Genomic DNA, 15,931 nt, shown 5'->3' with positions numbered 1-15,931 from the left:
GAGTTGTATATATTTAAATCTAAACGGTAGAATTTGATATAGCTACAGTATATCTCATACCTCGTACTCCAGTTCCTCTTGTCTGTCCACTTCGTGGTGAGCTATGTCAAAGTAGTCGTTGGGATCGTTGTACTCGTGATCGTAGGTACAGCTGTGGAGAGACGGAGGGAAGTAATGGTGTGAAAGGGCTCTGTGTCATGTACTGTCATGTTGTCTTGTCTCTGTCCTTTCCCTTCACCCTGTCTCCCTCTGCTGGTCGTGTTAGGTTACCTTTTCTCCCCCGCTTTCCCCCAGCTGTCCCTTGTCTCCTCTAACTACCCATTCACCCCGTTCCCCACCTGTTCCCTTTTTTCCCTCTGATTAGGTCCCAATATCTCTCTCTGTTTCTGCTCCTGTCCTTGTCGGATTCTTGTTTGTTTGTGTCATTCATGCCTGAACCAGACTGTCGTCATGTTTGCTGTAACCTTGTCCTGTCCTGTCGGAATCTGCCGGTCCATCTGAGCCTACCTATGTTTGGTAATTAAAGAAGCTCTGTTTAAGTTGATTCGCTTTTGGGTCCTCATTCACGCACGGTAACAGAAGAATCCGACCAAGAATGGACCCAGCGACTTCGGATCCTCTCCACTCAGCCGTCGAGATCCAGGGAGCGATGCTAGGCAGACACAAGCAGGAATTGTCTGCTGCTCGACATGCCGTTGAGACCCTGGCCACCCAAGTCTCCAACCTCACAGAACAGGTTCACCATCTCCGCCTCGATCCACCGGCCACTTCCAGGGCTTTCGAATCTCCGGAGCCCAGAATCAATAACCCGCCGTGTTACTCTGGGGAGCCCACTGAATGCCGCTCGTTCCTCACCCAGTGTGATATTGTGTTTTCTCTCCAGCCCAACACTTACTCCAGGAGCACTGCTCGTGTCGCCTACGTCATATCTCTCCTTATTGGACGGGCTCGTGAGTGGGGCACGGCAATCTGGGAGGCAAGGGCTGAGTGTACTAACCAGTATCAAGACTTTAAGGAGGAGATGATACGGGTTTTTGATCGATCTGTTTTTGGGGAGGAGGCTTCCAGGGCCCTGTCTTCCCTATGTCAAGGCAATCGATCCATAACAGACTACTCTATTGAGTTTCGCACTCTTGCTGTCTCCAGTGGCTGGAACGAGCCGGCCTTGCTCGCTCGTCTTCTGGAGGGTTTCCGCGCAGAGGTAAAGGATGAGATTCTCTCCCGGGAGGTTCCTTCCAGCGTGGATTCCTTGATTGAACTCGCTATTCGCATTGAGCGACGGGTTGATCTTCGTCACCGAGCTCGTGGAAAGGAGCTCGCGCTCTCCGTCGCCTCCCTCTCCGCATCACTACCATCTTCCTCTGCCGGCTCGGGTGCTGAGCCCATGCAGCTGGGAGGTATCCGCATCTCGACTGAGGAGAGGGAACGGAGAATCACCAACCGCCTCTGTCTCTATTGCGGTTCCGCTGGTCATTTTGTCACTTCATGTCCAGTAAAAGGCCAGAGCTCGTCAGTAAGCGGAGGGCTACTGGTGAGCGCTACTACTCCTGTCTCTTCTTCAAGATCCTGCACTACCTTGTCGGTCCATCTACGCTGGACCGGTTCGTCAGCTTCCTGCAGTGCCTTAATAGACTCTGGGGCGGAGGGCTGTTTTATGGACGAGACCTGGGCTCGGGAACATGACATTCCTCTCAGACAGTTAAAGGAGCCCACGGCCTTGTTCGCCCTGGATGGTAGTCCTCTCCCCAGGATTCAGCGTGAGACGCTACCTTTAACCCTCACTGTTTCTGGTAATCATAGTGAAACCATTTCTTTTTTAATTTTTCGTTCACCTTTTACAGCTGTTGTTTTGGGCCATCCCTGGCTAGTTTGTCATAATCCTTCCATTAATTGGTCTAGTAATTCTATCCTCTCCTGGAACGTCTCTTGTCATGTGAAATGTTTAATGTCTGCTATCCCTCCTGTTTCCTCTGTCTCTTCTTCACAGGAGGAGCCTGGTGATTTGACAGGGGTGCCGGAGGAATATCACGATCTGCGCACGGTGTTCAGTCGGTCCAGGGCCACCTCTCTTCCTCCACACCGGTCGTATGATTGTAGTATTGATCTCCTTCCGGGAACCACCCCCCCCCGGGGTAGACTATACTCTCTGTCGGCTCCCGAACGTAAGGCTCTCGAAGATTATTTGTCTGTAGCTCTTGACGCCGGTACCATAGTCCCCTCCTCCTCTCCCGCCGGAGCGGGGTTTTTTTTTGTCAAGAAGAAGGACGGGTCTCTGCGCCCCTGCATAGATTATCGAGGGCTGAATGACATAACAGTGAAGAATCGTTATCCGCTTCCTCTTATGTCTTCAGCCTTCGAGATCCTGCAGGGAGCCAGGTTTTTCACTAAGTTGGACCTTCGTAACGCTTACCATCTCGTGCGCATCAGGGAGGGGGACGAGTGGAAGACGGCGTTTAACACTCCGTTAGGGCACTTTGAATACCGGGTTCTTCCTTTCGGCCTCGCTAACGCTCCAGCTGTCTTTCAGGCATTAGTCAATGATGTCCTGAGAGACATGCTGAACATCTTTGTTTTCGTTTACCTTGACGATATCCTGATTTTTTCACCGTCACTCCAGATTCATGTTCAGCACGTTCGACGTGTCCTCCAGCGCCTTTTAGAGAATTGTCTTTTTGTGAAGGCTGAGAAGTGCACTTTTCATGCCTCCTCCGTCACATTTCTCGGTTCTGTTATTTCCGCTGAAGGCATTAAGATGGATCCCGCTAAGGTCCAAGCTGTCATTGATTGGCCCGTCCCTAAGTCACGCGTCGAGCTGCAGCGCTTTCTCGGCTTCGCGAACTTCTATCGTCGTTTCATCCGTAATTTCGGTCAGGTGGCAGCTCCTCTCACAGCCCTTACTTCTGTCAAGACGTGCTTTAAGTGGTCCGTTTCCGCCCAGGGAGCTTTTGATCTCCTCAAGAATCGTTTTACATCCGCTCCTATCCTTGTTACACCTGACGTCTCTAGACAGTTCGTTGTCGAGGTTGACGCGTCAGAGGTGGGAGTGGGAGCCATCCTTTCTCAGCGCTCCCTCTCTGACGACAAGGTCCACCCATGCGCGTATTTTTCTCATCGCCTGTCGCCGTCGGAACGTAACTATGATGTGGGTAACCGCGAACTGCTCGCCATCCGGTTAGCCCTAGGCGAATGGCGACAGTGGTTGGAGGGGGCGACCGTTCCTTTTGTCGTTTGGACTGACCATAGGAACCTTGAGTACATCCGTTCTGCCAAACGACTTAATGCGCGTCAGGCGCGTTGGGCGCTGTTTTTCGCTCGTTTCGAGTTCGTGATTTCTTATCGTCCGGGCTCTAAGAACACCAAGCCTGATGCTTTGTCTCGTCTCTTCAGTTCTTCAGTAGCCTCCACTGACCCCGAGGGGATTCTCCCTGAGGGGCGTGTTGTCGGGTTGACTGTCTGGGGAATTGAGAGGCAGGTAAAGCAAGCACTCACTCAAACTCCGTCGCCGCGCGCTTGTCCTAGGAACCTTCTTTTCGTTCCCGTTCCTACTCGTCTGGCCGTTCTTCAGTGGGCTCACTCTGCCAAGTTAGCCGGCCACCCTGGCGTTCGGGGTACGCTTGCTTCCATTCGCCAGCGTTTCTGGTGGCCCACCCGGGAGCATGACACGCGTCGTTTCGTGGCTGCTTGTTCGGTCTGCGCGCAGACTAAGTCCGGTAACTCTCCTCCTGCCGGCCGTCTCAGGCCGCTTCCTATTCCCTCTCGACCGTGGTCTCACATCGCCTTAGATTTTGTCACCGGACTGCCTTCGTCAGCGGGGAAGACTGTTATTCTTACGGTTGTCGATAGGTTCTCTAAGGCGGCTCATTTCATTCCCCTTGCTAAGCTTCCTTCTGCTAAAGAGACGGCACAAATCATCATCGAGAATGTTTTCAGAATTCATGGCCTTCCGTCAGACGTCGTTTCGGACAGAGGTCCGCAATTCACGTCTCAATTTTGGAGGGAGTTTTGCCGTTTGATTGGGGCTTCCGTCAGTCTCTCTTCCGGCTTTCACCCCCAGTCTAACGGTCAAGCAGAACGGGCCAATCAGACTATTGGTCGCATCTTACGCAGTCTTTCTTTTCGCAACCCTGCGTCTTGGTCAGAACAGCTCCCCTGGGCAGAATACGCCCACAACTCGCTTCCTTCGTCTGCGACCGGGCTATCTCCTTTTCAGAGTAGCCTCGGGTACCAGCCTCCGTTGTTCTCATCTCAGTTCGCCGAGTCCAGCGTCCCCTCCGCTCAGGCTTTTGTCCAACGTTGCGAGCGCACCTGGAAGAGGGTCAGGTCTGCACTTTGCCGTTATAGGGCGCAGACTGTGAGAGCTGCTAATAAGCGTAGAACTAAGAGCCCTAGGTATTGTCGCGGTCAGAGAGTTTGGCTCTCCACTCAGAACCTTCCCCTTAAGACGGCTTCTCGCAAGTTGACCCCGCGGTTCATTGGTCCATTCCGTATCTCTCAGGTCATTAATCCTGTCGCAGTGCGACTTCTTCTTCCGCGATATCTTCGTCGCGTCCACCCGGTCTTCCATGTCTCCTGTGTTAAGCCCGTTCTTCGCGCCCCCGCTCGTCTTCCCCCCCCCCCCCCCCATCCTTGTCGAGGGCGCACCTATCTACAGGGTCCGTAAAATCTTGGACATGCGTCCTCGGGGCCGTGGTCATCAGTACCTAGTTGACTGGGAGGGGTACGGTCCTGAGGAGAGGAGTTGGGTTCCCTCTCGGGACGTGCTGGACCGTGCGCTGATTGATGATTTCCTCCGTTGCCGCCAGGTTTCCTCCTCGAGTGCGCCAGGAGGCGCTCGGTGAGTGGGGGGGTACTGTCATGTACTGTCATGTTGTCTTGTCTCTGTCCTTTCCCTTCACCCTGTCTCCCTCTGCTGATCGTGTTAGGTTACCTTTTCTCCCCCGCTTTCCCCCAGCTGTCCCTTGTCTCCTCTAACTACCCATTCACCCCGTTCCCCACCTGTTCCCTTTTTTCCCTCTGATTAGGTCCCAATATCTCTCTCTGTTTCTGCTCCTGTCCTTGTCGGATTCTTGTTTGTTTGTGTCATTCATGCCTGAACCAGACTGTCGTCGTGTTTGCTGTAACCTTGTCCTGTCCTGTCGGAATCTGCCGGTCCATCTGAGCCTACCTATGTTTGGTAATTAAAGAAGCTCTGTTTAAGTTGATTCGCTTTTGGGTCCTCATTCACGCACCTTAACACTCTGACCACTACAAGGACAATTATACTCTGTACACTACTATTGTTAGCACTGTAGGTTATACTCTAGTCATTGCACTGTATTCTCAGAAAAGATGCTGTAAGTTAGGGTCTGTTCAGCCCGCGGTGTCCCTTCTGAGGGGAATTCCGTTGGGATTTCAACTTAAGAGTAAGAGTAGTAAAATAAACAAAGGTGTAATTTTTTATTTGGTTGTGCATTAGTAGTTTCCTCTTTTGATGTCAGTCACTGAAAGTCACTCCATTTACGTCAGCTAACAACTTATAGATTGGTTTTTAAGTTGGTTTAGCCAGCTAGCTAATCATGGTCAAATGACTGATTATCGAGATGCCGGATGTGGGTTACGCAGACCTGCGAGCCCATAGCGGCCCCTCGTGATGAGTTCAGATTTTGTTTTGTGACACCCATCCCCATCAATGTTGCCCATCCCTGTTCTAAGTGGAAGAGCTGGAGAAACAGAAATAATGGGACCGGTAACACCAAGGTTTATGTTCAGATATCAGGATGTACAAAAACTTTTGATGTTCAAAAACGTATCAGATGGGGTCGAACCGAGCAAAATCTGGATCGCAGCATGAGAAATCGTTTTTGAATTCAAGACGACAGACAGACACAGTATTTCATTTGTCCTATGGTTGTACAGACATATTCTCAGACAAGACGATAAGGTTGCAGGCATGTACTTCATTCAGTACATAAAGCTGAGATACTACAAATGTACTTACAACTCATTCAGTACATAAAGCTGAGATACTTACATCTCATTCAGTACACAAAGCTGAGGTACTTACAACTCATTCAGTACATAAACCTGAGGTACTTACAACTCATTCAGTACACAAAGCTGAGGTACTTACAGCTCATTTAGTACATAAAGCTGAGATACTTACATCTCATTCAGTACATAAAGCTGAGATACTTACATCTCATTCAGTACATAAACCTGAGATACTTACATCTCATTCAGTACAGAAACCTGAGATACTTACATCTCATTCAGTACATAAAGCTGAGGTACTTACATCTCATTCAGTACAGAAACCTGAGATACTTACATCTCATTCAGTACATAAACCTGAGATACTTACATCTCATTCAGTACATAAACCTGAGGTACTACAAATGTACTTACAACTCATTCAGTACATAAACCTGAGGTACTTACAACTCATTCAGTAGATAAGAGTCCATGAGGTGAGGCAGTGGAGGAGAGGGTGGTGGTTGCGTGGGTGAGGAGCCGCCATGGGGTTGGTGGTGGGTTGACCTCCCCACGGTCAGAATATTCTGGAAGCTAATGTCAGTCTGAGTGCAGTTATCCACACAGTCTGGGATGGACACCAGCCCCGTGGTGCCTACATTACCCAGGGTACCCCCTGGCCCCAAGGTGCCACCATTACTCCGGTAGCCTCTACATCCCACCACCTGCAGCAGCAAAGGATCCTGGGAGTTGGAGTTTGGAGTATTTCTCTCCTGGGGCAGCTGAGATGGTCTCCTTCCTTTGACCTGGAGAGACAGGGGGGGGGGGACACAGTATCAAAACATGCCAGTCTGAGCATAAGGAACTTAATCACTCCCAGTAAAGAAAAACTATTCACCAATTAATTGAAACAGTGCACAGACACACCCCATGAATGTCTAGAACCAATGGTTCCCCTGCGGCTCACATGTTATTTTGCCGGGAACCATAAGCAGTGTCTGTGGTCCCTAAAGCCATGAGCAGTGTCTGTGGTCTCTAAGCCATGAGCAGCAGTGTCTACGGTCCCTAAGCCATGAGTAGTGTCTACATTCCTAAAGCCATGAGCAGTGTCTACGGTCCCTAAGCCATGAGCAGTGTCTATGGTCCCTAAGCCATGAGCAGTGTGCCATGAGCAGTGTCTACGGTCCCTAAGCCATGAGCAGTGTCTACGGTCCCTAAGCCATGAGCAGTGTGCCATGAGCAGTGTCTACGGTCCCTAAGCAATAAGCAGTGTGCCATGAGCAGTGTCTACGGTCCCTAAGCCATGAGCAGTAGTGTCTACGGTCCCTAAAGCCATGAGCAGTGTCTATGGTCCCTAAGCCATGAGCAGTGTGCCATGAGCAGTGTCTACGGTCCCTAAGCCATGAGCAGTGTGCCATGAGCAGTGTCTACGGTCCCTAAGCCATGAGCAGTGTGCCATGAGCAGTGTCTACGGTCCCTAAGCAATGAGCAGTGTGCCATGAGCAGTGTCTACGGTCCCTAAGCAATGAGCAGTAGTGTCTACTGTCCCTAAGCCATGAGCAGTGTCTACGGTCCCTAAAGCCATGAGCAGTGTCTACGGTCCCTAAGCCATGAGCAGTAGTGTCTACGGTCCCTAAGCCATGAGCAGCAGTGTCTACGGTCCCTAAGCCATGAGCAGTAGTGTCTACGGTCCCTAAGCCATGAGCAGTGTCTACGGTCCCTAAGCCATGAGCAGTAGTGTCTACGGTCCCTAAGCCATGAGCAGCAGTGTCTACGGTCCCTAAGCCATGAGCAGTAGTGTCTACGGTCCCTAAGCCATGAGCAGTGTCTACGGTCCCTAAAGTCATGAGCAGTGTATACTGTCCCTAAAGCCATGAGCAGTGTCTACGGTCCCTAAAGCCATGAGCAGTGTCTACGGTCTCTAAAGTCATGAGCAGTGCCTACGGTCCCTAAAGCCATGAGCAGTGTCTATGGTCTCTAAAGCCATGAGCAGTGTCTACGATCCCTAAAGCCATGAGCAGTGTCTACGGTCTCTAAAGCCATGAGCAGTGTCTACGGTCCCTAAAGCCATGAGCAGTGTCTACGGTCTCTAAAGCCATGAGCAGTGTCTACGGTCTCTAAAGTCATGAGCAGTGTCTACGGTCCCTAAAGCCATGAGCAGTGTCTATGGTCTCTAAAGCCATGAGCAGTGTCTACGATCCCTAAAGCCATGAGCAGTGTCTACGGTCTCTAAAGCCATGAGCAGTGTCTACGGTCCCTAAAGCCATGAGCAGTGTCTACGGTCTCTAAAGCCATGAGCAGTGTCTACGGTCCCTAAAGCCACGAGCAGTGTCAATGGTCCCTAAAGCCATGAGCAGTGTCTACGGTCCCTAAAGCCATGAGCAGGGTCTACGGTCCCTAAAGCCATGAGCAGTGTCTATAGTCCCTAAAGCCATGAGCAGTGTCTACGATCCCTAAAGCCATGAGCAGTGTCTATGGTCTCTAAAGCCATGAGCAGTGTCTACGGTCCCTAAAGCCATGAGCAGTGTCTACGGTCTCTAAAGTCATGAGCAGTGTCTACGGTCCCTAAAGCCATGAGCAGTGTCTATGGTCTCTAAAGCCATGAGCAGTGTCTACGATCCCTAAAGCCATGAGCAGTGTCTACGGTCTCTAAAGCCATGAGCAGTGTCTACGGTCCCTAAAGCCATGAGCAGTGTCTACGGTCTCTAAAGCCATGAGCAGTGTCTACGGTCCCTAAAGCCACGAGCAGTGTCAATGGTCCCTAAAGCCATGAGCAGTGTCTACGGTCCCTAAAGCCATGAGCAGGGTCTACGGTCCCTAAAGCCATGAGCAGTGTCTATAGTCCCTAAAGCCATGAGCAGTGTCTACGATCCCTAAAGCCATGAGCAGTGTCTATGGTCTCTAAAGCCATGAGCAGTGTCTATAGTCCCTAAAGCCATGAGCAGTGTCTATGGTCCCTATAGCCATGAGCAGTGTCTATGGTCTCTAAAGCCATGAGCAGTGTCTATGGTCCCTAAAGCCATGAGCAGTGTCTATGGTCTCTAAAGCCATGAGCAGTGTCTACGGTCCCTAAAGCCACGAGCAGTGTCTATAGTCCCTAAAGCCATGAGCAGTGTCTATAGTCCCTAAAGTCATGAGCAGTGTCTATAGTCCCTAAAGCCATGAGCAGTGTCTATGGTCCCTAAAGCCATGAGCAGTGTCTATGGTCTCTAAGCCATGAGCAGTGTCTACGGTCCCTAAAGCCATGAGCAGTAGTGTCTACGGTCCCTAAGCCATGAGCAGTGTCTACGGTCCCTAAAGTCATGAGCAGTGTATACTGTCCCTAAAGCCATGAGCAGTGTCTACGGTCCCTAAAGCCATGAGCAGTGTCTACGGTCTCTAAAGTCATGAGCAGTGTCTACGGTCCCTAAAGCCATGAGCAGTGTCTATGGTCTCTAAAGCCATGAGCAGTGTCTACGATCCCTAAAGCCATGAGCAGTGTCTATGGTCTCTAAAGCCATGAGCAGTGTCTACGGTCCCTAAAGCCATGAGCAGTGTCTATGGTCTCTAAGCCATGAGCAGTGTCTACGTTCCCTAAATCATGAGCAGTGTCTACGGTCCCTAAGCAATGAGCAGTGTCTACGGTCCCTAAAGCCATGAGCAGTAGTGTCTACGGTCCCTAAGCCATGAGCAGTGTCTACGGTCCCTAAAGTCATGAGCAGTGTATACTGTCCCCAAAGCCATGAGCAGTGTCTACGGTCCCTAAAGCCATGAGCAGTGTCTACGGTCTCTACAGTCATGAGCACTGTCTACGGTCCCTAAAGCCATGAGCAGTGTCTATGGTCTCTAAAGCCATGAGCAGTGTCTACGATCCCTAAAGCCATGAGCAGTGTCTACGGTCTCTAAAGCCATGAGCAGTGTCTACGGTCCCTAAAGCCATGAGCAGTGTCTACGGTCTCTAAAGCCATGAGCAGTGTCTATTGTCCCTAAAGCCATGAGCAGTGTCAATGGTCCCTAAAGCCATGAGCAGTGTCTACGGTCCCTAAAGCCATGAGCAGGGTCTACGGTCCCTAAAGCCATGAGCAGTGTCTATAGTCCCTAAAGCCATGAGCAGTGTCTACAATCCCTAAAGCCATGAGCAGTGTCTATGGTCTCTAAAGCAATGAGCAGTGTCTATAGTCCCTAAAGCCATGAGCAGTGTCTATGGTCCCTATAGCCATGAGCAGTGTCTATGGTCTCTAAAGCCATGAGCAGTGTCTACGGTCCCTAAAGCCATGAGCAGTGTCTATGGTCTCTAAAGCCATGAGCAGTGTCTACGGTCCCTAAAGCCATGAGCAGTGTCTATAGTCCCTAAAGCCATGAGCAGTGTCTATAGTCCCTAAAGTCATGAGCAGTGTCTATAGTCCCTAAAGCCATGAGCAGTGTCTATGGTCCCTAAAGCCATGAGCAGTGTCTATGGTCTCTAAGGAATGAGCAGTGTCTACGGTCCCTAAATCATGAGCAGTGTCTACGGTCCCTAAGCAATGAGCAGTGTCTACGGTCCCTAAAGTCATGAGCAGTGTCTATGGCCCCTAAAGCCATGAGCAGTGTCTATAGTCCCTAAAGCCATGAGCAGTGTCTATAGTCCCTAAAGCCATGAGCAGTGTCTATAGTCCCTAAAGCCATGAGCAGTGTCTATGGTCTCTAAAGCCATGAGCAGTGTATATAGTCCCTAAAGCCATGAGCAGTGTCTATGGTCCCTAAAGCCATGAGCAGTGTCTATGGTCTCTAAAGCCATGAGCAGTGTCTACGGTCCCTAAAGCAATGAGCAGTGGCTATGGTCTCTAAAGCCATGAGCAGTGTCTATAGACCCTAAAGCCATGAGCAGTGTCTATAGTCCCTAAAGCCATGAGCAGGGTCTATAGTCCCTAAAGCCATGAGCTTTGTTTATAGTCCCTAAAGCCATGAGCAGTGTCTATAGTCCCTAAAGCCATGAGCAGTGTCTACGGTCTCTAAAACCATGAGCAGTGTCTACGGTCCCTAAAGCCATGAGCAGTGTCTACGCTCCCTAAAGCCATGAGCAGTGTCTACGGTCTCTAAAGCCATGAGCAGTGTCTACGGTCCCTAAAGCCATGAGCAGTGTCTATAGTCCCTAAAGCCATGATCAGTGTCTACGATCCCTAAAGCCATGTGCAGTGTCTATGGTCTCTAAGCCGTTTCTAAGCCATGAGCAGTGTCTACGGTCCCTAAATCATGAGCAGTGTCTACGGTCCCTAAGCAATGAGCAGTGTCTACGGTCCCTAAAGCCAGGAGTAGTGTCTATAGTCCCTAAAGCCATGAGCAGTGTCTATGGTCTCTAAAGCCATGAGCAGTGTCTACGGTCCCTAAAGCAATGAGCAGTGGCTATGGTCTCTAAAGCCATGAGCAGTGTCTATAGACCCTAAAGCCATGAGCAGTGTCTATAGTCCCTAAAGCCATGAGCAGGGTCTATAGTCCCTAAAGCCATGAGCTTTGTTTATAGTCCCTAAAGCCATGAGCAGTGTCTATAGTCCCTAAAGCCATGAGCAGTGTCTACGGTCTCTAAAACCATGAGCAGTGTCTACGGTCCCTAAAGCCATGAGCAGTGTCTACGCTCCCTAAAGCCATGAGCAGTGTCTACGGTCTCTAAAGCCATGAGCAGTGTCTACGGTCCCTAAAGCCATGAGCAGTGTCTATAGTCCCTAAAGCCATGATCAGTGTCTACGATCCCTAAAGCCATGTGCAGTGTCTATGGTCTCTAAGCCGTTTCTAAGCCATGAGCAGTGTCTACGGTCCCTAAATCATGAGCAGTGTCTACGGTCCCTAAGCAATGAGCAGTGTCTACGGTCCCTAAAGCCATGAGCAGTGTCTATAGTCCCTAAAGCCATGAGCAGTGTCTATAGTCCCTAAAGCCATGAGCAGTGTCTATAGTCCCTAAAGCCATGAGCAGTGTCTATGGTCTCTAAAGCCATGAGCAGTGTCTATGGTCTCTAAAGCCATGAGCAGTGTCTATAGTCCCTAAAGCCATGAGCAGTGTCTACGGCCTCTAAAGCCATGAGCAGTGTCTATAGTCTCTAAGCCATGAGCAGTGTCTATGGTCCCTAAAACCATGAGCAGTGTCTACGGTCCCTAAAGCCATGAGCAGTGTCTACGTTCTCTAAAGCCATGAGCAGTGTCTACGATCCCTAAAGCCATGAGCAATGTCTATGGTCCCTAAAGCCATGAGCAGTGTCTACGATCCCTAAAGCCATGAGCAGTGTCTACGGTCTCTAAAGCCATGAGCAGTGTCTATAGTCCCTAAAGCCATGAGCAGTGTCTACGGTCTCTAAAGCCATGAGCAGTGTCTACGGTCCCTAAAGCCATGAGCAGTGTCTACGGTCCCTAAAGTCATGAGCAGTGTCTACGGTCTCTAAAGCCATGAGCAGTGTCTATGACCCCTAAAGCCATGAGCAGTGTCTATGGTCCCTAAAGCCATGAGCAGTGTCTACGGTCTCTAAAGCCATGAGCAGTGTCTATAGTCCCTAAAGCCATGAGCAGTGTCTATAGTCCCTAAAGCCATGAGCAGTGTCTATAGTCCCTAAAGCCATGAGCAGTGTCTACGGTCCCTAAAGCCATGAGCAGTGTCTATAGTCCCTAAAGCCACGAGCAGTGTCTACGGTCCCTAAAGCCATGAGCAGTGTCTATAGTCCCTAAAGCCATGAGCAGTGTCTATAGTCCCTAAAGCCATGAGCAGTGTCTATAGTCCCTAAAGCCATGAGCAGTGTCTATAGTCCCTAAAGCCATGAGCAGTGTCTATAGTCCCTAAAGTCATGATCAGTGTCTATAGTCCCTAAAGCCATGAGCAGTGTCTATGGTCCCTAAAGTTAGTTCTTTGAGCTTTAGCCTAGGCATGAACTCAGGGAGCTAACTCAAGTCTTGATAGAAGCATAGTTGTACAACGAAACATGATGAATTCATGCACGTCAACAACAACAACAACAACAAAAAACACGAATGTAGCTTTTAGAATAGATATAAAACTGGTGGGGATTTTGAAGATGATTAGTTAGAGTTGTGTTGAATTCCCACCTTGTTGCAATGTCCATCAAGAGGTCTCAGTGTTCCGTTTATGTAGCCCTTCTGTTGGTAGAGAGAGAGAAGACATGTCATTAAGGGTTAGGGATAGGGCTGTGTTTATGGGGGGGGACACACGCTGGAGTAGTGTGACTAATAGCGTACCGGTATTTGTGTTAAAATGAGAAATATTTTCTGCTGAAACAATACGAATCATATATATTTAAACGACGGGCAGGCACCGTTGGCATGTTATTTCCCTCGAGGAAACCGGATGACAACACCTGGAATCTAATGAATCAATTATTTATTTAGTGTGTAGTATACACTCTGTAGGCCCCGAGCTGTGCTCAACATGCCCCATAGATAACCAGCTCACATCTCATACACATGGAGAGCCTTGCAGGAACGGTGGGATTAATTTGGTTAATTATGTTATGTGTGTGTATGTTTGTGCGTGTGTGTATGTGTGTATGTACGAGTATATAGACATTAGAGGGGATATCCTGACTTTCTGTGGTCACTAAAAATCTCATGGCACGTATCGCAAGAGTAGGGTGAGAGTTACCAGGTAACCCCGGTGTGCTGGCTATGTTCCCAGCCTTGCCCTCATACCATCATGGTCACCGAATCATCCCCAGCTTCCAATTGGCTCATTCTTCCCCCTTCCTCTCCCCTGTAATTATTCCCCAGGTCGTTGCTTGTAAATGAGAATGTGTTCTCAGTCAACTTACCTTCAATCAAAGAGAATGCAGGCCATGGTAGAACTGGGACATGTTCAGCTTCCAGGAATTGTGTGCAGACCGTTGTGACATGGGGCTGTGCATTCTCATAGTGAAACACGGGGTAATGGTCGGGGATGAATGGCACGACAATGGGCATCAGGAACTCGTCACTGTATCTCTGTGTATTCAAATTTCCATGGATAAAATGTGATGGGTGTTCATTGGCCGTAGCTTATACCTGCCCATACCATAACTCACAGGAGATTGGTGGCGCCTTAATTGGGAAGAACGGGCTCGTGGTAATGACTGGAGCGGATTCAGTGGAATGGTATCAAATACATCCAACACATTGGTTAGCAGGTGTTTGATGTCATTCCATTTGCTCCGTTCCGGGCCATTATTGCTCCGTTCCGGGCCATTATTGCTCCGTTCCGGGCCATTATTGCTCCGTTCCGGGCCATTCTCCCCTCGGCAGCCTTCTGTGCCACAACCCATCGGCACCATGGGGAACTCTGTTCACAACGTTGACATCAGCAAAACCTCTCGCCCACACGACGCCAGACACGCTGTCTGCCGTCTTTCCGGGTACAGTTGAAACAGGATTCATCTGAGAAGAGCACACTGAAGTCGGTTACTAAGGCCGAAATGGTGAAGATGACGAGCATGCATATGAGATCTTTCCTGAGATGGTTTCTGACAGTTTTTGCCAGGTGGTTGGTCTCAGATAATCCCGCAGGTGAAGAAGCCGGCTGTAAAAGTCCTGGGCTGGCATGGTTACATGTGGTCTGCAGTTGTGAGGCCGGTTAGATGTGAAGGCAAAATTCTCTTAAACGACGTTGGAGGTGGCATATGGTAGAGAAATGAACATTACATTTTTGAGTGGCCTTTTATTGTCCCCAGCACAAGGTGCACCTGTGTAATGATCATGCTGTTTAATCAGCTTCTTGATATGCCACACCAGTCAGGTGGATGGATTAGCTGAGGCAAAGGAGAAACGCTCACTGACATGGATGTAAACAAATTTCTTCACAAAAATTTAGAGAAAAAAGCTTTTGTGCGTATCGAAAATGTAAGGGATCTTCTTTTTTTTCAGCACATGAAACACGAGACCAACATTTTCCATTATATTTATGTTCAGTATATAAAGAATGTTCCCAAAACTGAACCCTCAAACATCAGGGGAACATTACGTGGTAACATTGCAAAAACATTCTCGTTCCCTAGAATAGCTGGGCACTCCTGTCCTGTCTAGTGTAGTGACTATTCACTGATTCCCACACCTCATTGACTACTCACTGATTCCCACACCTCATTGACTATTCACTGATTCCCACACCTCATTGACAATTCACTGATTCCCACATCCCATTGGCTATTCACTGATTACCATAACTCATTGACTATTCACTGTACCCAATCATTGCACATTTCTATCCTTGTTCCCATCCTCCATCTCCCTGTACCATTCTCTCTCTCTCCGTCTCTCCCTCTAGCTATCCCCATCACCCCCTCATTTTTTTCATCACCGCTGAGAGGACTCAATCAAAGGCTCATGAACCTCAAAACCTTCTGCTAAGGATGTTTATCTCTCACAAATTTCCCCCTCCCCTCCCCTACCCTCCCCTCCCCTCTCTTTATCCCTAACCCTCTCTCTAATATCCCCCTCTCTCTATCCCTAGATTGACCCCTCACCCCCATCATTCCTCCGCTCCCCAATCCACTCAGTCCCGTAATGGGTGTCAAACAAGGCTAATGTAACTCTCTGGTGGATCTGATACCAGGCTAGTTTCTTTATCATCTGCTGTGTTAAGTCCTTAGAGCATAGCTTGGTGAGTCTATGGGGACACCAGACACTGGATTCAGTGATTGGTCCTCACAGCATAGCTTGGTGAGTCTATGGGGACACCAGAGACTGGATTCAGTTATTGGTCCTCACAGCATAGTTAGGTGAGTCTATGGGGACACCAGAGACTGGATTCAGTGATTGGTCCTCACAGCATAGTTAGGTGAGTCTATGGGGACACAAGAGACTGGATTCAGTTATTGGTCCTCACAGCATAGCTTGGTGAGTCTATGGGGACACCAGAGACTGGATTCAGTGATTGGTCCTCACAGCATAGCTTGGTGAGTCTATGGGGACACCAGAGACTGGATTCAGTGATTGGTCCTCACAGCATAGCTTGGTGAGTCTATGGGGACACCAGAGACTGGATTCAGTGATTGGTCCT

General features: G+C 49.4%; 1 protein-coding gene across 1 annotated transcript in view; it reads right to left on the bottom strand.

Annotated features, from left to right (window-relative positions):
- The window catches only part of LOC110532851 (PDZ domain-containing protein 4-like), a 68,801-nt gene that overhangs the window by 22,947 nt on the left and 29,923 nt on the right, over nt 1-15,931 (bottom strand). The window contains exons 2-4 of the mRNA XM_036989040.1: nt 12,994-13,044; nt 6,418-6,755; nt 61-151 (exon numbers count right to left, since the gene is read on the bottom strand). Of these exons, the coding sequence (XP_036844935.1) occupies nt 61-151; nt 6,418-6,755; nt 12,994-13,044 (480 nt within the window). The remainder of the gene's footprint in view (nt 1-60; nt 152-6,417; nt 6,756-12,993; nt 13,045-15,931) is intronic.

Source organism: Oncorhynchus mykiss, chromosome 9 (assembly GCF_013265735.2).
Source record: "Oncorhynchus mykiss isolate Arlee chromosome 9, USDA_OmykA_1.1, whole genome shotgun sequence".
NCBI lineage: Eukaryota > Metazoa > Chordata > Actinopteri > Salmoniformes > Salmonidae > Oncorhynchus > Oncorhynchus mykiss.
This window is presented reverse-complemented; position numbering and strand designations above follow the sequence as displayed.